Source organism: Globicephala melas, chromosome 7 (genome assembly GCF_963455315.2).
Source record: "Globicephala melas chromosome 7, mGloMel1.2, whole genome shotgun sequence".
NCBI lineage: Eukaryota > Metazoa > Chordata > Mammalia > Artiodactyla > Delphinidae > Globicephala > Globicephala melas.
In genome coordinates, this window is record NC_083320.1 from 43826307 (window position 1) to 43846757 (window position 20451).

General features: G+C 35.9%; 1 protein-coding gene across 1 annotated transcript in view; it reads left to right on the top strand.

Annotated features, from left to right (window-relative positions):
- Positions 1–20451, top strand: part of HIBCH (3-hydroxyisobutyryl-CoA hydrolase) — an 87836-nt gene that overhangs the window by 16330 nt on the left and 51055 nt on the right. Inside the window, exons 3-6 of the mRNA XM_030847749.3 lie at positions 4992–5132; positions 5721–5805; positions 9303–9383; positions 13675–13727. Coding sequence (XP_030703609.1) covers positions 4992–5132; positions 5721–5805; positions 9303–9383; positions 13675–13727 — 360 coding nt within the window. The remainder of the gene's footprint in view (positions 1–4991; positions 5133–5720; positions 5806–9302; positions 9384–13674; positions 13728–20451) is intronic.

The window sequence follows — 20451 nt, forward strand, 5'->3', positions numbered from 1 at the left end:
ACCTCCTGGAAGGGGGATTTCTACATAAATTATTTTGAATTCTTTTGTGGGTAAGATCATCTCATCTCCCCCATTGACTTATTCAGTTATATATATCAGTGTGGACTCGTGGATATTTATTTTATTCTTTGGATTATAATTGAACAGCACATTACTTATTCTGTTACTCACATTGTTTCAACTTTGGCCATTAGGAATTCCTTCATTTTGGCTTCTTGTGTCCCTTTGATATGACCTTTTCCTTTTAATTTTCAATTTTTTATAAATTGAAAATTACTACTTTCTGATACTGGAAGATGATCTCTGGCTCTGGAATCAGCCATTTCTCCAAGGAGCTCTGGTTGCCTTTATTGGAAAATTGCATTTAGAAATCAAGATCTGAGTCTGGGAATGCCCCTAGCTACTGGAGTGTCACGGTTTTCTCTTGGGGATAGAACTACAGTAATGTATATATCTGTAGTAGAATACATATGCTGTATACTGTTTACTGTCCCATGTATACATAAATAGCGATAATGTATACATAAATAGCGATAATGTATACATAAATAGCGATGTGTTTCTGTGTTTATCCTCTGTTATATTAATATATATCCTCTTAATATATATTAAGAAAACATGTTCATACTGCTGTCTCTGACTTTAATCCAGTACCACAGGGCAGGCTTCATTCTAGCCTTCCCTTCTTGCTTGTCTCTAACTCTCCTCCTGACCAGTGAGAGCCTGGTTCTCACTGACCACCCTCCATTACTTGTTTTTTTTTAAATTTTTAAAATACAGTATGTACCTTTTTTTAAAAAAAATATTTATTTTTGGCCGTGTTGGGTCTTCATTGCTGCGCGTGGGCTTTCTCTAGTTGCGGCGAGTGGGGGCTACTCTTTGTTGTGGTGCACGGGCTTCTCATTGTGGTGGCTTCTCTTGTTGTGGAGCACGGGGTTCTAGGTGCATGGGCTTCGGTAGTTGCAGCACACGGGCTCGGTAGTTGCAGCACATGGGCTCGGTAGTTGCAGCACATGGACTCAGTAGTTGCGGCACGCAGGCCCTAGAGGGCATGGGCTTAAGTAGTTGTGGAGCGTGGGCTCAGTAGTTGCAGTGCGTGGGCTCTAGGGCGCACGGGCTTCAGTAGTTGTGGCACGCGGGCATCAGTAGCTGTGGCTCGTGGGCTCTAGAGTACAGGGTCAGTAGTTGTGGCACACAGGCTTAGTTGCTCCACGGCATGTGGGATCTTCCCAGACCAGGGCTTGAACCTGTGTCCCCTGCATTGGCAGGTAGATTCTTAACCACTGGACCACCAGGGAAGTCCACATTACTTGCTTAACCTCAGTATACATGCAAAGCAGTTTCGAACAAATTTACTAACTAGAGCATTGGTTGACATACAGGTTTTTTTGTATATTTCCTTACAGCTTGCAATCAAATGACTGTTTTCTAAAGTTACTTAGGTCAGCTTTCCTGCCACCATCCTCACGATTTCACTTCAGTGTGCTTGTCATACGTGTGTGGTTTGGTTACATTTATTTGCCACAGTCTGCATTCCATGTTGGAATCCCCTGACACTGGGTGATTTTTAAAAAATATATATAGTTTGTATACATTCAGATTCACTCTCTGTACATTTCTTTGGGTTTTGACAGATGCATAAATCATGCATTCATTACCCAAAGTCCATGCAGAACAGCCCCATCCCCCTAAAACTTCTGCTGTCCTTCCCCTCTGTAGGCAGTCACTTCGCCTGCTCCCCAACACTGACCTTTGTTATGCCCCTATAGTTTTGTTTTCTACAGAACATCATATGAATGGAATCATACAATATATAGGCTTTTGTGTCTGCATTCTTTCACTTGGCAAAACGCATTTAAGATTCACCTGTGCTGTTGCATGAACTGATAACGTAGTCCTTATCACTGAATAGTATTCCATTGTTTGGATATACCACAGTTTATTCATTTCCCTGTTGAAGAGCATCTTGGTTGCCTTCAGGTTTTAGTGAGTAAGAATAAAACTGCTACACCTGTTTGTGTACAGGTTTTTGTGTGAACATAAGTTTTTAATTCACTTGGGTAAATATCTAAGGGTATGATAGCTGGGTTTTATGGTAAGTCCATGTGTAACTTTATACAAGTTTACCAAATTATCTTCTGTAGTGGCTGTACCATTTTGCAATTCCACCAACGAAGAACGAGTGTTCCTGTTGTTCTGCATCCTTGGCAACGTGTTATTGTCTGTTTTTGGATTTTAGCCATTTTAATATGTATGTAGTGGTAGCTTATTGTGGTTTTAAATTGCATTTTCCTAATGAGAAATGATGTTGAGCATTTCATGTGTTTTTTTGCCATTCCTATATTTTCCTTGAAGCTCTTCAGTTTTTTTTTTGCCCATTTTAATATTGGGTTGTTTGTTTTCTTATTGAGTTTTAAGAGTTTTTTATACAGTTGACCCTTGAGCAAGGTGGGGGTTAGGGTCACTGATTTTCTGTGGAGTTGAAAAATCCGAGTATAATTTTATAATCAGCCCTCTACAACTGAGGTTCCTTCTCTGCACCTGTGGATTTAACCAGCTGGGGATCATGTAGTACTATAGTATTTACTATTGAAAAACATTTGAGTGTAAGTGGACCTGCACAGTTCAAATCTGTGTTGTTCAAGGGTCAGCTGTATATTTTGTATGCAAATTCTTTATCAGATATGTGATAGGCAAATATTTTCTTCTAATTTCTGGTTTGTCTTTTCGTTCACTTTATCTTTTGCAGAGCAGAAGTTTTAAATATGATGAAATTCAGTTTATCAATGTTTTCTTTTGTGGATCATGCTTTTGGTGTTGTATCCCATTAATCCTTAATGTATGGAAGGCACTGTGAACCAGAGTCCAGGGGTGTGGCCCTCATAAGTGTTCCTGTCCCTTCTCTGGGGGTGGGCTGCCTTTTTCCCCCCCTTTTCCTTTGTCCCCTGTTCCTTTTCTCCAGCTGTGATTGGTAAACACTAAGGTCAGTAGGCTATGGTTTTGAAGTACTTCTCCCTTGGGATTAAGGGTCTTATTTTATAGGCCTCCATCCCATTTCCCCACTGTGTTGGGCCTCCACCAGAACCCTATGCTACCAGCTTTGAAGGCTCTCTCTCCCATGAAGATTTAGCCTTTTGTTCTGTGTGGAAGATGAGGGGAAAGGCTTTAGTTGTGCCTGCTGTTTCCCTCCCCCAGCCAGCACCACACGGGGGAGCTTTCTCCAGTCTTCCCTGGGAGAACCTGCTTGGGTTCCAGGAGGAAAAGCCAGCAAGAATGGGAGCTCCCCCCATGACTGTGACACCTGCCACCCCCAGGAGCTCCACACTATCACACTTGCCCACACTTGACCTCTAGCAAGTCATTAAACATTCTAGTTAATCTTCCTTAGGGCTTCTGCCTGAGCTAAGCAAATATACTGGTCCTGCATCTCCCTGAAGGCACCTGTCTCTCCAGATTTTATTACGGGGCTGTTTGCCCTGTGACCTCCTGTCTCTGAGTTCACCAAAGCCATTAATTTTCAGTCTGTTCACCTTTTTTTCTTGTTACAAGGTCAGGAGACGCATCTTTTCAGCTCTCAACATCTCTGAGCTGAAACCAAATAATAGAGTTTTAAAGGATTGTCTCTGATATTAGGTGGTAATTTATGTGAAGTTGTTCAGTGGAAACAGTCATGAAACTTTTTGTGGTTTTTTTGGGGGTGCTGGCAAATCTGACTTGGTTCAAGCAAAAAAGAAATTTAGTTAGTATGGAGAGAGATGAAAGTTTATTAATACTTGTGTGTAACATGTTTGTATAATATGAAATCTGTTTTACTTTAAAATTTAGAATGATGTACGTATCTGAAAAGTACAGCTTTTTAGTCTATCATCTGTCTTTTCATATGAGTAAGGGTTTAATCAAGGAAGTAGAACCACTGAGTATTGAAGGGGAGCAAAATAAGCCACTCCAAAATATGCCCCTTGCCTCACTCACCATGGTGCGTGAGGCCCTAAGAACTGTATAGACAAGTTCTTTACAAGTATATGCTTTTGTAAGCTCATTCTATAATCTGGCCTTAAACTACTTATTCTGCCTACTTTCCTATCACTCATTTTCTCAATCAGCCTTTATTCCACTCATGTTTAACATCTTAACATTTCCAGATATTCACTGTTCATGTTTTAGAATGTGTTACTCTCCAGGATTTTCACCCCTCTTTTTCTTGGCATATATCAAGGCCTAGCTCAAATATCACCTTTCTTTCCCCCAAGTTGTTGGTAGCTATTGTAGTCAGAATTATTTGCCCTCTCTATTCATCTTTGATTTCCAAGTACCTAACATATTGCTTGGTATACAGTAATAAAGATTTAGGAGTATTTCATAGTCCAAGAAATTCTAGGACTGGGTTCTATGTTATTTTTATTTTTTTAGAAACAAATTTTTAAATTTATTTTTGGCTGCGTTGGGTCTTCGTTGCTGTGCGAGGGCCTTCTCTAGTTGTGGCGAGCGAGGGCTACTCTTTGTTGCAGTGTGCGGGCTTCTCATTGCGGTGGCTTTACTTGTAGCGGAGCACGGGTTCTAGGCACGCCCGGGCTTCAGTAGTTGTGGCACACGGGCTCAGTAGTTGTGGCATACGGGCTTAGTTGCTCCGTGGCATGTGGGATCTTCCCAGACCAGGGATTGAACCCATGTCCCCTGCATTGGCAGATGGATTCTGAACCACTGCGCCACCAGGGAAGTCCCATGGACTGGGTTCTATTTTAAATCAGTTGACTAAGTTCACTCAGAAATAAAAATTAAGAGATTTAAGAGGTATATGTAGTTTGCTTTGGAATTGTCTATCTACAGAGTCCAAATAACTTTAGAAAACTTTGTCAGATGTACTGAGTTATCCATTCGATTAGCCAACCTAAACATTGTGTGAAAGATTTGCATTTAATATATGTTTTGTTGTTGACTTGTGACAAAAACTTAATGAATTTTTTCCTAAAGTTTATTCTTTGTTTACACAGAGAATGTCTAAGCACACAGATGTAGCAGCAGAAGTCCTATTGGAAAGAAAAGGTTGTGCAGGAGTGATAACACTAAACAGACCAAAGTTCCTAAATGCACTGAATCTTAGTATGATTCGGCAGATTTATCCACAGCTAAAGGTTTGTAATTTTCTTAAAGCAATCATATGGATCCTTCTGAAAGTATGTCCTTAGAGAATATTTCTGATATTCTCTCCCATAGAATCACTTGGCTGTCTGGGATCAGCGCCCAAGCCCCATTGCTTATAGAGTCCTCAGCGCTTTCCTAAGTAGTTTTCCTGGAGCACCCCTACTGACAGGGAGTTCACTGCCTCAGAAGACAGCCTCTTCCACTTTCACAAGGCTCCAAGTTTCTTCTTATGTTCTGCCCCTCTTTATTTTATTTTTCCAACCTGACGATATATTAGGCCCATATTTTTTCACCTTGGTCTCAAAGTTGTCGTGGCAAAGATTTCAGTTGCCATCATCAAACTTGGATCACAGAATGCACTCATGTAGCAACTTTGTTGGGATAGCCTCTAATTTATGTCAGAAAAGAAAATGAAGTTGGGATCCATTCTTCTGGATGTTTTATAAAGCTTATGCCTTATGCTTTGTATGTATCCACATACATCTATATATACACATGTGTTTATGTGCATGTGGATATATCATTAATGAGTTTGTATTTATGATATGCTTATACCATCTTCTTTTACATTTGGATAGAAGTGGGAACAAGATCCGGAAACTTTCCTGATCATCATAAAGGGAGCTGGTGGAAAGGCTTTCTGTGCTGGAGGTGATATCAGAGGTAAAAACTTTTTTCCCTTCTCACCTAAATGCTTTTGTCCCCCAATAAAACTGATAAGGTATTAGCAAATTTTTGTGGTACTTTGCTTTACTTTCTAGAATTGTTTTTTGTTAAACTGTTATACATTTTTAGTGTGGTTAGCTTAGAAAAAGAAAACATTTAAAGACTTACCTCTTGTAGTTAATAGAAAAATGAGAATAGCAGCTGTTTTTTTTTTTTAACTACATACGTGCCCTTCAGGTATCTTGTCTCTTTCCCTGAATCATCCTGAACAAAATGTCCAGTTATGGTACGTGATTCTGCTTTTTATTTTAGAATAGCTGTTATTAAGCAATTGTTTATCACATAAGCCTGACAACCTGGCCATGTTGAGTGACTTGCCATTCTCCAAACATGACATGCTCTCACGTATTTCCATGACTTTGTGCTTTCCCATTGTTCATCATCCCAAAGCAAGAATGCACTTAATTGTAGTATTTATCCTATTATATTATCAATATTTTTTGTGTGTTTAAATTAACATGCTGAGATAAATAAAAAGATTAATTCTCCTTATCTTTCTAATTATTTAGGTCAATCTGTACATATTTAACTATTAAAAACAAAAGGTAAAAGAGAGAAGAAATGTTATTACCACTGGTTGTCAGTATTTTATATATACTGAAAACTTTTCAGTATTTATATATACTGAAAACATTTTGAGTTTTGTTTCTTATGGAATTGGTAGGTTCCTGGGATGGTTTTTTTCTTTGTGTTTTTTTTTTTATATTTTTTGTATTGTGTTAAGATGATAATGTTCAGGTTGATCTATTTACCATATTTATAATCTTATGTAAACCATTACATTTGAAATAGGAAGAAACAAACTTGATTCAGGACATAATTTCAAATATCTATTAAATTTAAAATAACTGAGTTTTAAAATTTCACTTTAAAATTTTCAGTTGCTTCGACTGACTTGTTAACTGAATCGTTTTATGAATTTGTTTTGCCCACTACTTAAATATTTTTAAAACATTGTTTTTCAGCCTGGAATTAATCTTTCCTCAAGAGCTGGGCTTTTGATCTTGTCAGTTTGCAGATGGGCAGAGCCTTATGTATTGATTTTAGCTTCTTCTGACTGTGAGCTATTTTTGCATATAGGCCTAACTTTACATTACTGTTTGGAAATACAGTTAAAAATTCTAGAATTATTCTAGTTCACATGTATAAGCAACAGATTTCAATTCTAGGAAATTTAGTTTCTTTTAAACATCATAGTCCAAGACAGTAAGTGGACACTCTGAAAAATAAATTTTTTTTTGTAATTTATTTATTTTATTTTTGGCTGTCTTGGGTCTTCAGTGCTGCCCACGGGCTTTCTCTAGTTGTGGTGAGCGGGGGGGCTACTCTTTGTTGCAGTGCGCGGGCTCCTCATCGTGGTGGCTTCCCTTGTTGCAGAGAACAGGCTCTAGGCTCACGGGCTTCAGTAATTGTGGCTCATGGGCTCCAGTAATTGTGGCTCATGGGCTTTATAGCGCAGGCTCAGTAGTTGTGGCACATGGGATTAGCTGCATGTGGGATCTTCCCAGACCAGGGCCCAAACCCATGTCCCCTGCATTGCCAGGTGGATTCCCAACCACTGCGCCACCAGGGAAGCCCTGACAAAAAATTTTTAAATGATGTTACTAAACATCATTTAATTTATATGGAACTGATTGGTTAGAATAAGATTAGAAGGAAATCTCAGAAGATTTCTGAGATAAAAGAGATTTATTCCACAGGCAGTGCAATTTACGCTCCTTTTCTTTTAGTATTGGGGAGAAATGAAAGATAATAGATGAGGGTTTTAGGGGTTTTATCGGTGAAAGCCTCAGAATGACAAAACTAGATATCAAACCTTTTTTTATTTTTAAAATATTTATTTATTTGGCCACCCCATGTGGCTTGCAGGATCTTAGTTCCCCAACCAGGGCCTGAACCTGGGCCACGGCAGTGAAAGCACTGAGTCCTAACCACTGGACCACCCAGGAATTCCCCAAACCTTTTTTTTTAAAAACCAAGAAAAAAAGTCAATATTTGGTTGGAACATTTTGAAGGAAGCTATATCAGAGTTCTGAAGTTAGTCTAAAAATCTATTAATAGTCAACAATTTTTATGTAACTCTTTCCCATAAAAGAAGTAAATGTATATATTATATATTTAATTTGTATTTTAGTAGGTAATTGTCATAGGACTTAGACAAGAAAAGCATATGAGCTTGAAGTGTATGGAAGAGAGGTTTGATGGTGGTTTTGACATTGACTATAGTAGGAGTATAGTAGATTGGACTGTGGAACTCTGGATAATAGAAAATTGCAACAGAAATGAAACCATTTGATTGTTATTTATTATCAAGATATTTACTGAGCACCTGCTTATGAAGACAGGCATTTGTATGCTGTAGCAATATCTTTGAGAGGTTATATTTCCATTGATATTAATAAATAAGGATATTACTGTCTCATTTACCTTTTTAGCCTCACCTTTTACCATTCGCCTTTAGTCTTTTAAAACTACTTATTTTTTAATTTTATTCTTTCTTGCCTGTGTGCCTTTGTAGGTACTCCTTTCTCTACTCAGAACTTTTCACTTTTCAGAACTTTTCACATTTAGGAAATCCTTACCTGTTGTTCACATTTGGCTCAGGGTTCTCTCTTCTGGGAAGCCTTTTTTTTTTTTTAATTATTTTTTTTGGGGGTGCATCGTGTGCCATGCAGGATCTTAGTTCCCTGACCAGAGATCGAACCTGTGGCCCCTGCAGTGGAAGCATGGAGTCCTAACCACTGGACTGCCAGGGAAGTCCCTGGGAAGGCTTCTTTTAATTACATCTCTTATGCTCACATTCCCACGGCACCCCAACCTTAGAGTGGGCATGACACAAGGAGTGTAGCTCAGTAGTCTGTCTTATAGTCTGAACTCCAGGGCAGCCGTCTTATATTGCTGTCTTGTTATCTACAGCACTGAAAACAGTGTGTGGTACCTGGTAGATGCTCAGCAAATGTTCCATGGTGAAATGAATGTGGCAGAAGTATTTAACTAGATGGAATATATAGAACTCTGTGTGTGTGTGCATGCACATGTGCATATATCTCTTTGTGTGTATATGTATAATGTACTTTGTGTTAAGATATATTACCAAAGGAAACATGTATCCAGCAAACATTCATTTAGGTGCTACAGAAAATAGTCAAAAGAAAATGCATTTTGTACCAATATGTAACTTATAAGTTAAGTATAACACTTTGTAAGAAGTTCTGAATAAGAATTTTTGCCTTGAAGTTTTGACATTGGACTATGGATTTGAGGCTAACTATAGTATGTCCGTGGCATAGGTGACTTCAGAACCTTAACAAACCATTCTAGACTTTCCCCCTGGTACTTACTATCACATTATTTAAAATTTTTCTATTTGACTGTATTGACTGGAAAACACTTTTTGTGATTTGTAATCCTTCTTTTTTCTTTTTTTATTGTAGTGATCTCAGAAGCTAGAAAGGCAAATCAGAAGATAGCTCAAGATTTCTTCAGAGAAGAATATATGCTGAACAATGCTATTGGTATGTGTGCTCTGCTGAGAGCTTTGAAAATGGAGTCAAGGCATAAGCTGCACAGTATGGATTGTTAAAATGTAATCAACAGACACTCTTGTTTAATCTTTTATATACTTTGTGCCAGGAATAAACTTGATTAAAGTAGTCTGACTGCTCATTCCAGAACAATTCATACTTGATTATTAAATAGGGTATACTTAACTACTATTTGCCATATAATCAATATGGAAACATGGATTCTGATCATATGGTTGGCTTTCTTGGAAAACAAAAAGCTTGGGTGCCAGTTTTCTCTATAAAATGAAGTGTCATTTTTCTGAATTCTTGAGGAACTCTGGGATGAAATTTCTTTATAGTCATCATTCCAGATTTCATTGGAAGTGACACAGTAGTTCCATTTATCAAGCATGTGTTTCAAATGTTAAATTACAGGGAATAATATAATAAATACTTGTGTACCCACCAGCCCAGAATGAATAGACCACTATATTTTATTTTTGCTTGATGTTTTGAAATTTATTTAAATTAAATAGAATACTATGAGTTTTAAAATTATTGTTCAGTCTACTTCATTGCTTGCTTCAGTGCCATTTCTTTCTCTCTCCAGAAGCAACCAGTATCCCTCCTCAGAAGCAACCATTGTCATTAGTTTTTAGCACATCCAGTTAGACTGTACTTTATATTTTTACTACATATTTATGAACAAAAGTAGTATTACTTTATGTTTTTGAAAGTTGCATAAGTACTTTCTTACTGTATATACCATTCCATAAGTTTTTGATAACATGGAATGTAACTGTTCTTATATTATTCAATTATCCCATATTACTTAATCTGTTCTATATTAGTGGTTATTTTAGATTATTTCAGCTTTTTACTAATACAGATTCTTACACCCTTATATGTACACCCTTAGTGCCCATGTGCAAAAATTTCTAGAAATAATAGAAGTCGAATGGATGGATCATAGAGTTTATGTATCTTCAGTGTGTTTCCAAATTCTTCTCTAAAGTATAAGACTTTATTTTCTACATGTCCTTTCTATCACTTTTTGTTTTTAAACTTTGCATGCTTTATATCTTATTGTGGTTTTAATTTGTACTTCATTGGACGCAGGTAAAGTAGAAGGTGTTTATGTTAATCATTTATATTTTCTTTTCAGTTTCATGCTTTGTTTATCTTTCTTTTGGATTGTCTTTTTCTTACTGATTTTATAGGTCTTTATGTATTCTGATGCTTCACTTTTGTAGATCATATATATTATAAATACACTTCTCTCAGTCTGCTACTTTATCTTTTGATATATACAAGTTTTTGTTTGAGATGAAATGTATTCTTTTCCTTTATGATTTCTGCTATTTGCATTTTAAAAACGCTTAATAACATGGAGGTCTTTAAGATGTTCTTTTATATTTTCTTTTAATAGTTTGTTTCTTTATACTCTAAGTCTTTAAAGTGCTTGGAATTTTTTTGCATGTGACATCATCTAACTTTTACTTTTCAGCTAGAAAGCCAGAAGTTGTAATGCCTTTGATTGAATAGGCCTTGTTTTCCTCACTGGTTTTAATGATACTTCTATCATATATCAAGTTCTTATATGTGACCGGGTCTGTTTCTGGGCAACTTTGTTCATTGGCCTATTTGTCTGTACATATGGTAAAACTACAGTGTCAAAATTATTATAGCTTTAAGATATGTCTCTCTCTGATAGGACAAGTTACCCTTGTTTTCTTTCAAGATTTTCTTGGCTACTCTTGGACTTTTGATTTTTCAAATGAATTTTTTTTTTTTTTTTTTAAATTCAAATGAATTTTAAAATTATTTTGATATTTAATAAGCTTATGCAGTCATCGCCATTAATCTGTTTTAGAACATTTTCATCAGATTGACTTTCATGTCCTTTCATAATGTTTTATAATTTTCTCCATAAAGAAAAAAAATATTTTTTAATTGTTATTTTTAGACAGCTTATTTTTTTGTTACTACATTTAATAGAAATTTTTCTTATTACATTTTCTAATTGACTATTTCTAGCATGTAGAAATGCTTTTGATTTTAGTATTTTGTTCTTACATCCAGCAACCTTGCTGAAATTTATTATCAGTTCTAATGATGTTTCTGTAGGTTCTCTTGGCTTTTCTACATTGGTAATTCTACCATCTACACATAATTTTTTTCATCTCTTTCCAGTCTGTATACTTATGACTTTTCTTGTTATACTTTGGCTAGGACCTCTATTATAATGCTGAATGATTGCAGTGTTGTCTTATTTCTGATGTCCATGGGAAAGCTTTTAAAATTTCATTCTTTAGTATATAATCATTTTATAGACACTTTTTACCAAGTTACAGATGTTACTTCTATTCCAAATTTGTTAGGGGTATTTTCTTTTGTTTGTTCAGTTGTAGTGGTCCAGTGCTTAAGCATCCACTTTTCTGACTTTTTCTCTTCCTCTCATGGGTAGGAGCTTACTGAGTTTTAGGATCAGCAGATAGAGTTTTTCTAGCTATGTTTTACAAATCATATAGCTCTTCCTACCGTGAGGCTTTATGCAGGTATTAACTCATAGCATGTTATGTGTGGCCCATGTTATTCCTGACTCAGAACAGATACACACACACACACTCACTCATAATCTTTGGCTGTAGCTTCCACACAGCTATTAGCTCTGAGTTTATTTGTTTCTGGGACCTGAAGATTTCCCTTGTTTGGCTTTGAACTTGGATATACATTGACAAAAAAATTTTTCTCTAGAATTTTTATGTCTTTGAGGTAGGAGTGGGGAGACGAGGCTGTTTCCCAATTTAACTCAGTGAGCCACATTGAATGGAGAGCTCTCATTTCTTTGAGTCCATAATTCTACAGATCAGGTTTTACTTAGGATGTTTTATTCATTCTAAAAATTCACACCAGCGCTGTCCAATAGTACTTTCTGTAATGATAAAAGTATTCTGTTTCTGTGCTGTGCAATATGTCACTACTAGCCACACATGGCTAATGAGCACTTGAAATGGGGCTACTGTGATCAGTAAACTGAATTTTACCTTTGTTTAATGGTAATTAATTATAATCTAAATAACTACATTTGGCTATTGGCTACTATATTAGACAGTGCAGTTCTATACTGAATAAAAGGAGAGGGGAGAAAATCTCTAAGCAGTTTGAGAAGAATTTGGTAAAATGGTAATATACAGAGAGAAAGCCTTCCAGATATAATCTCTATACATTGTAATGACATATTTTAGTCGTTAAGGAATTTGACAGATTCTGGCCTTGTGTACCTGCATCAATTAGCTTCTGATATTTCATATCTAAAATATATGTATCTGTAGCTGAAATGGTATATTTGTATGCATGTCTACTCCAATCAATAGAGATATTTGTTTCCATTGTTTCTAGGGAATTATAGTTAAAAATTGAGGGCTGTGGAAGTCCTTGTTAAATTAGAATTGTACTTCAGTGGCTCATTTGGCAGATTGGGAATATTTATAGAATTGCTAGATGGATCAAAACTATACTTTTATATTGGTCTTTGGTAAGGAAGTTATATTTGCAACAAGCTGTAATAGAAGTACAGTGATTTATATTATGTTGTGTGCAACTTCCTCTTCAGAGGGAAAGGAACCGAGTAAAAGTTTACAGGATTTTTGAGCTGGAAGGAACTTCCGAGGCAAGTCTCATCATTTAATAGATAGGGAAACTTATCTATATATTATATACATGATAGACACATGTATGGTAGGCATATATACGTATAACTTACATGCGTATATGTGTATACACATATATATATTGAGTTGCCAGTATATAAGCATCTAATGCCAGTATATATATTAAATATAGTTGAATTGCCAGTTAATGACAAAGCTGAGACTAAAATTTGGGTCTTTTAACTCCCAGTCCTTGCTTTTTCCTGTATGCTGCACTTCTCTTTGTATCCAGATACTTCTTTAGATGTATAGAAGACAAATTATGTTCTTTAAAATACAACTGTGTTACATAAACATCAGTGGCTTATAAGGCAAATATTGTTTTTCTCAATAGTTGAGTTATATAGGCCTTCATCTGTTTCAAATTGAGGTGTTGAGTTTTTCATAATAATGAATAGATGATCAGGATTGTGTATGGACTGATGTTTTAAAAAGAACATATTTTATAAGCCATATGTTTAGTCTACTTTGATATTTCTTGCAAAAATTTCTTAGGGAAAATACTCAGAGTTCATGTAACATGTGATTTTTGGAAAAATAAAATGTATTTTAAGCATTGTAACTAATTACAGCTCTGTTTCTTTTAGATTCTTGCCAGAAACCATATATTGCACTTATTCATGGAATTACAATGGGTGGGGTAAGTAGACTGTTTACTCTTATCATTGTTATGTGAGCTATATTAAAAATAAGTTAATTATTAAACAGAAGTGAGACAATGAATGTAATACAATAGAAGTTGAAATGAATCATGTTTGGAGCTTTGCAGGTTTGGGATATAATATTTGCTTCACCCAAAAAAATACATTCTTAATTATGTTCTATGCTATTTCAGCTTCTTGAATTAGTAAGCTTTCTTAACTAACAAAATTGATTCTTTTTTTTCTTATGTAGAGGCCTTTTTCTACTTATAAGTAAACAGATTGCTTTCAACAGCTTCAGAAAAGAAACTGGAATGTTGAGGGTTTTTTAGACTCTGAATAGTGGAGATGTGGTTCCTAAGTTGTATCTACTGCACAAAATCTCACTTTAGTGAAAGTGTTTGGATACTTTTTGAAGTTCTCTGCAAGTGCATTTCTATCAGTTGACAAATCTTTGTAATAGCACAGATGCAAAATAAATAAATCTTAGATTTCACTGGCTTTGAATAGTTTTATAGGGAGTTGGAGAGAACATGAAATAATTACAGAAAAAGTGTTCCAATGTGTGGCACTGGCTACAACAAAGACAAGCCTTTAAAGAAGTGAGAGGTCAGAATAGGTCTTCATGGCAGGAAGAGGTAGGATTGAAGAAGGTAGTAGGAAGCTGAAGGGTGGAATTTCAAAGATTGAACTTGTTAAGTATTTCAAACATTTAGTCATTGGGAGATGTCCCCCTCTTTCTAGGAAAACCACACACTAGATGAAGTCTCTTGGGCACTTGGAATTGCTTAGATCTTTCTTTTTGAGTTTGTTTTATTGAAGTATAGTTGATTTACAATATTGTGTTAATTTCTGCTATACAGCCAAGTGATTCAGTTATACATATATATATATTCTTTTTCATATTCTTTTCCCTTATGGTTTATGACAGGATATTGAATACAGTTCCCTGTGCTATACAGTGGGACCTTGTTGTTTATCCATTCTGCACATAATAGTTTGCATCTGTTAATCCCACACACCCTATCCATCAGAACTGCTTAGATCCTGCACATCATTTTGGGAAAGGGCTTCCATTAGCACCTGTGGTTAGGAGCAGGATCAAGGGCAGTCTGTACCTCTCAGCTTGTGGCAGATACTGAGCGTGAGTTGATTGTGCTTTCTTTGTCAATAAAGTGCTAAGATGGGAAAAATAAGAGCTCCCTGAAAAAATTCTGCAGAACAAAAGGAAGGAACATAATCTGAAGCTTTGAAGGAAGAGCCCCCTGTGAATGTGAAAGGAACCAGAAAAAAATGAAAACAAACAAAAAAACATTGGGCATACTTAATAAACATGTAAAATGATGTGGCTCCAATGAAATAGGAAAGACAGCCCATAATTAGACAACAAGCTTAGATGAAAGGGCAGCAGGTTACAAGGGGGAACAGGCAACATAGGAAGGATGACTGGAAACTAAAATGCAATAGCAGAACCTGACATTCCACTTTGAAGGTCATAGATAAGAAGGAGTTGAATTTCATATTACAGTTAATGAACTTGTGTCTGTGGAGGACAAACTTGAGAAGCTCTCACCAAGAAAGGACAAGGATAAAAATGATGAGAACAAACATTAGTCAAACTCTAAGGGTGGAGCCCAGTAGTATGTGTTTTAATAAGTCCTCCAAGTGATTGAGTCATGTTAAGTGGGAACTAGTGCCCAAGACATCGATTGTATGTAATGAATTAACTGCATTCATATTTCTGCCCTGTGATTCTAGAATGGTACCAGTTATATACCATGCTTGGAAAAACTGAGAAAATAGTTAAGTCTTTTGCAGTGATCTCTGGTTCAGATGACGAGCCCCTCAGTGAGAAAGGTTCTTTTATATTACATATTGTCAGCCCTGCCCCTAAAAAAAAAAAACAAACCTATGTGTCTTTTCTTCTATCAGGTCTGCCACCTACAACTCCCCATATGTAGTCTACATCTAATTCATCTTTAAAGACTGAAAGTTCTACCCTATATTTTTTAACAGTCTTAAATACCACTATGATTAGGTGTGATTTTTTTTCCTTCATTGACTCAGTGCATTCAATCTTTACTCCAAATTTGGCATTTATTCTTTATTGTCAGTTATTATGAAATATGCCCAAGTATATTAGATGGTCTATAAAGGTGAGGACTACTCTTTTTTTTTTAGCATGCTCATAACAACTAGGGAATGCACAGTATATATTTAATAAATTGTTTATTTAAAAAACTCTGCTTTAAAAAACATTTTTGTAGCCTTTGAAGGAGTAAAATTTACAGACTGGAAGTGAATCAGTTCTTTTTTCTTGTAATGGGATTTTATATGTATCTTGGTTTTGAAGACTAACTTTTCATGTCTCATTTACAAACGTTGCTTAATATAAGACTCAGTGAACTCTAGCTTTTGAACATGTAAGCCTCTAGATCTTTAGCTCTCAACCTTGGCTGCATTTTCAATCACTTGAGAGTCTTTCAGAAATCCTGGTGCCCAGGCTTTACTTACCTCCTGAACCATTAACCACATATTAGAGCAGGACTCGGGTATTTTTAAAGCTCCCTTGTAATCCCAATATGAAACTAAGGTTAGGAACTGCTGAACTTACTAGCAATTCCCAACTAGTGTATAGTTCAGTGTTAGCTGTGGACCTTTTTCAAAAAGGCAGTGGTTCTCACAGGTTAGCTCATATCAAAATCCAAGAGCTGGAAGGCAGTGGTTCTCCCAGGTTAGTTTGTATCAGAATCCAAGAGCTTGTTAAAAGGCAGAGTCGGGACTTCGCTGGTGGTGCAGTGGTTAAGAATCCACTTGCTAATGCTGGGGACACGGGTTTGATCCCTGGTCCGGGAAGATCCCACATGCCGCAGAGCAACTAAGCACGTGCACCACAACTGCGGAGCCTGCGCTCTAGAGCCCACGCGCTGCAACTACTGAAGCTGTGTGCTCTAGGGCCCACATGCTGCAACTACTGAAGCCCACGTGCCTAGAGCCCACGCTCCACAACAAGAGAAGACACTTCAATGAGAACCCCGCGCACCACAATGAAGAGTAGCTCTCGCTCACCGCAACTAGAGAAAGCCCGTGCGCAGCAACAAAGACCCAACACAGCCAAAAATAAATATAAAAAATAAATAAATAAATAAAGATGGACTTAAAAAAAAAAAGGCTGACTTCTCTCACCCCCCCAGTTCCAGTTTAGTCAGTTTGAAGTGTGGCCTAAGAATTTGCATTTCTAAAAGTTCCCAGATGATGTTGATGATGCTCGTGATAGTGGGGGTGCCTCACTTTAGGAACCACTGCCATAAAGTGTTGAGAACATGCAGTTTGTTAATTCAAAAGGCCTTTATTTTCAGAATTTTTAGTAGAATTTTAGTATTATAGGTAATTGTTTTATGGATACGTTTTAAATCCTAATATAAAAGTATGAGACTAAGATAGGGCAAATATAGCTTACAAAAAGGTAGCCAAATAGTTTTGTCTCTGTCTTTATCTTGATTCTGATCAATGAATTGTTTCTTATAAGAAAGAATTATAAGAAAACTTGAACAATCCAAAAGATGGCGCCATAGAGCTTGATTTTTATTTAATTTTATTTTTTCTTTTTTACTATGGAAAAAAATATTTTTCCAGCAATGAAAATGACAGTTTTACTGTCTCTTGTTGTTTACCATGAAGAGTAACACAGCACTTTGTAGAGGGGATAACTAAATTCTATTATGTTTTAGATTTCAGAAATTCAAATGTTTACTTGATATTTTGGTATACAGTAAAATAAAAATGTTTCTGAGTTGTTGTCCACTTGGTTAATTAAAAGTATGTAAGATTATGTCATTACAATGTTTTTGAAAGAGACGAAAAATTTTTTGAATAGCAATTTGAAAGAATAGTTCATTGTTTCCTAAAAAGGAAGAATTTTAATTTCCTTTACCCTTTATTTTAAAAATCTAGTCATATTTTCTCAAGTTAATATATAACGGAAAGGCAAATTTGCTTTAAAAGTTAAAATTAATTTTAAGTAGATATAGAACAGAAAAAATCCTTATTTTTATTCTGTATGTGTAGTACTGCCTACATTTCCCTCCCAATTGAATTGGATTTAAAAAACTTTTACGTTTCTTTCCTTTTCCTTCTTCCCTTTCTTTGTCCCTTCCTCTCTCCCTTCCTCCCTTTTCTCTTCCCACCAATGCATTTTACAGTAGAAACAAAATTAGCTCCCCCAAGCCAACTCAAAATACGTTTACAATATGGTATTGTTTTTGTGTTTCTCAAAGTGTCCTAAAGATGCTGCAAGCAAAAGAGTTTTGTGATCAATATAATGGAAAATTAAAAGTTTTAAGGCATACTTTAGAAGGGATATACTCTAATGAATAGAGAAGGAGTGGGAACTGGATTGGAAACAGTGAGCATATACAATCTCCAAACGACTTTTTGGGATACAAACCAGCCACGTGGAAAACTGACTAGTGCTCAGTTAGATGGGAGCTACTGAATCAGATTGAGTTTAGCCACAATTAATGTCACTGAGACATGTTCTTATGAGAAGAATTACTACAAAATGATGTAGTATTTGCATATAACCTATGCATATCCTCCTATATACTTTAAATCATCTCTAGGTTACTTATACGGTGTAAATGCTGTGAAAATACAATGTAAATAGTTCCTGTTGCACAGCAAAATTCAAATCTTGCTTTTCGGAACTTTCTGGAGTTTTTTTCTCAATATTTTGAATTCACAGTTGGTTAAATCTGTGGGTGTGGAGGGCTGAGTGTATTTTGGATATTAACCCCTGATCAGTTATATGGTTTGCAGATATTTTCTCCCATGTCATAGGTTGCCTTTTCATTTGTTGATGATTTCCTTTGCTGTGTAGAAGCTTCTATTTGATACAGTTCACGTTTATTTTTGCTTTTTTGCCTTTGCATTTGGTGTCAATCCCCCAAATCATTGCCAAGACCAGTATGAAGGAGCTTATTCCTTATGTTTTCTTCTAGGAGTTTTATGATTTCAGGTCTTACATTCAAGTCTAATCCATTTTGAGCTGGTTTTTGTGTATAAAGTGAGGTTTAGTTTCATTTTTTTCCGTGTGGATATCTGGTTTTCCCAACACCATTTATTGAAGAGATAGTCCTTTCCCCATTGTATATTCTTGACTCCTTTGTTGAAAATTAATTGACTGTATTGTGTAGTTTTATTTTGGGGTGCATTCTCTCTCTCTCTATTTTTTTTTTTTTGGTTCCACTGGTCTATGTGTCTGTTTTTATGCCAATACCATAGTGTTTTGATGACTGTAGCTTTATAATATGATTTGAAGTCAGGAAGTGTGATGCTTCCAGCTTTGTTTTTCTTTCTCAAAGTTTCTTTGGCTATTTGAGGTCTTGATTATTCTGTATCTGTGAAAAATGCCATTGGAATTTTGACAGAGATTACATTGAGTTTGTAGATTGCTTTGGGTAATATGGACATTTAAACAATATTCATCCGATCAGTGAGCACAGAATATCTTTCCATAATATGTGTCTTCTTCAGTTTCTTTCATCAATGTCTTAGAGTTGTGAGTGTATAGCTCTTTCACCTCCTTGGTTAAATTTATTCTTAGGTATTTTATTCTTTTTGATCCAGTTGTAAATGGGATTGTTTTCTTAATTTCTCTCTCTGAAAGTTATTTGTGTACAGAAACACAACTGATTTTTGTGTATTAATTTTGTATCCTGCAACTTTACTGAATTTGTTTACTAGTTTTTAACATTTTTTTTGTGGCATCTTTAGGGTTTCCTATATATAATATCATGTCATCTTCAGATAGTTTTACTTCCTTTCTGATTTTGATCCTTTTATTTATTCTTCTTGCCAAATTGCTCTGGCTAGGACTTTCTGTGGTGAATAAAAGTGGTGAGAGTGGGCATCCTTGTCTTACTTCTGATCATAGAGGAAAAGCATTCAGCTTTTCACTGTTGAGTATGATGTTAGCTGTGGGCTTGTCATATATGGACTTTATTATGTTGAGGTACATTCCATCTATACCTAGTTTGTTGAGGATTTTTATCATAAAAGAATGTTGAATTTCATCAAATGCTTTTTCTGCATCTATTGAGATGATCATATGATTTTTATCCTTCATTTTGTTAATGTGGTGCATCACGTTGATTTCACATACGTTGAACCATTCTTGCATCTCAGGAGTAAATCCTACTTAATCATGGTATATGATCCTTTTAATGTATTGTTGAATTCAGTTTCCTGATATGTTGTTAAGGATTTTTCCATCTGTGTTCATCAGGAATATTGTCCTGTAATTTTCTTTCCTTACAGTGTTTTTGTCTAATAAGAATGGTAGACATTCTTACTGCTAAGGCTGCTTGTGTAGATCAAGGTTACTTGATTTCAGATACATGAATATGAGACAGGTATGCATTGAACCTCTGATTCTTATTTGTTCTTTGTCGGTTTAAGGTGGAAGCAGCCAGTTGTTAACTGTGATGAAACTAGACCTGAAGCAAATGTGCAAAGATAAAGGATGATCAGTCAGGGACTTCCCTGGCAGTCTAGTGATTAAGAATTTGCCTTCCAATGCAGGGGGTGCGGGTTTGATCCCTGGTCGGGGAGCTAGGATCCCACGTGCCACCCAGTCAAAAAACCAAAACGTAAAACAGAAGCAATATTGCAACAAATTCAATGAAGACTTTAAAAATGATCCACATCAAAAAAATCTTAAAA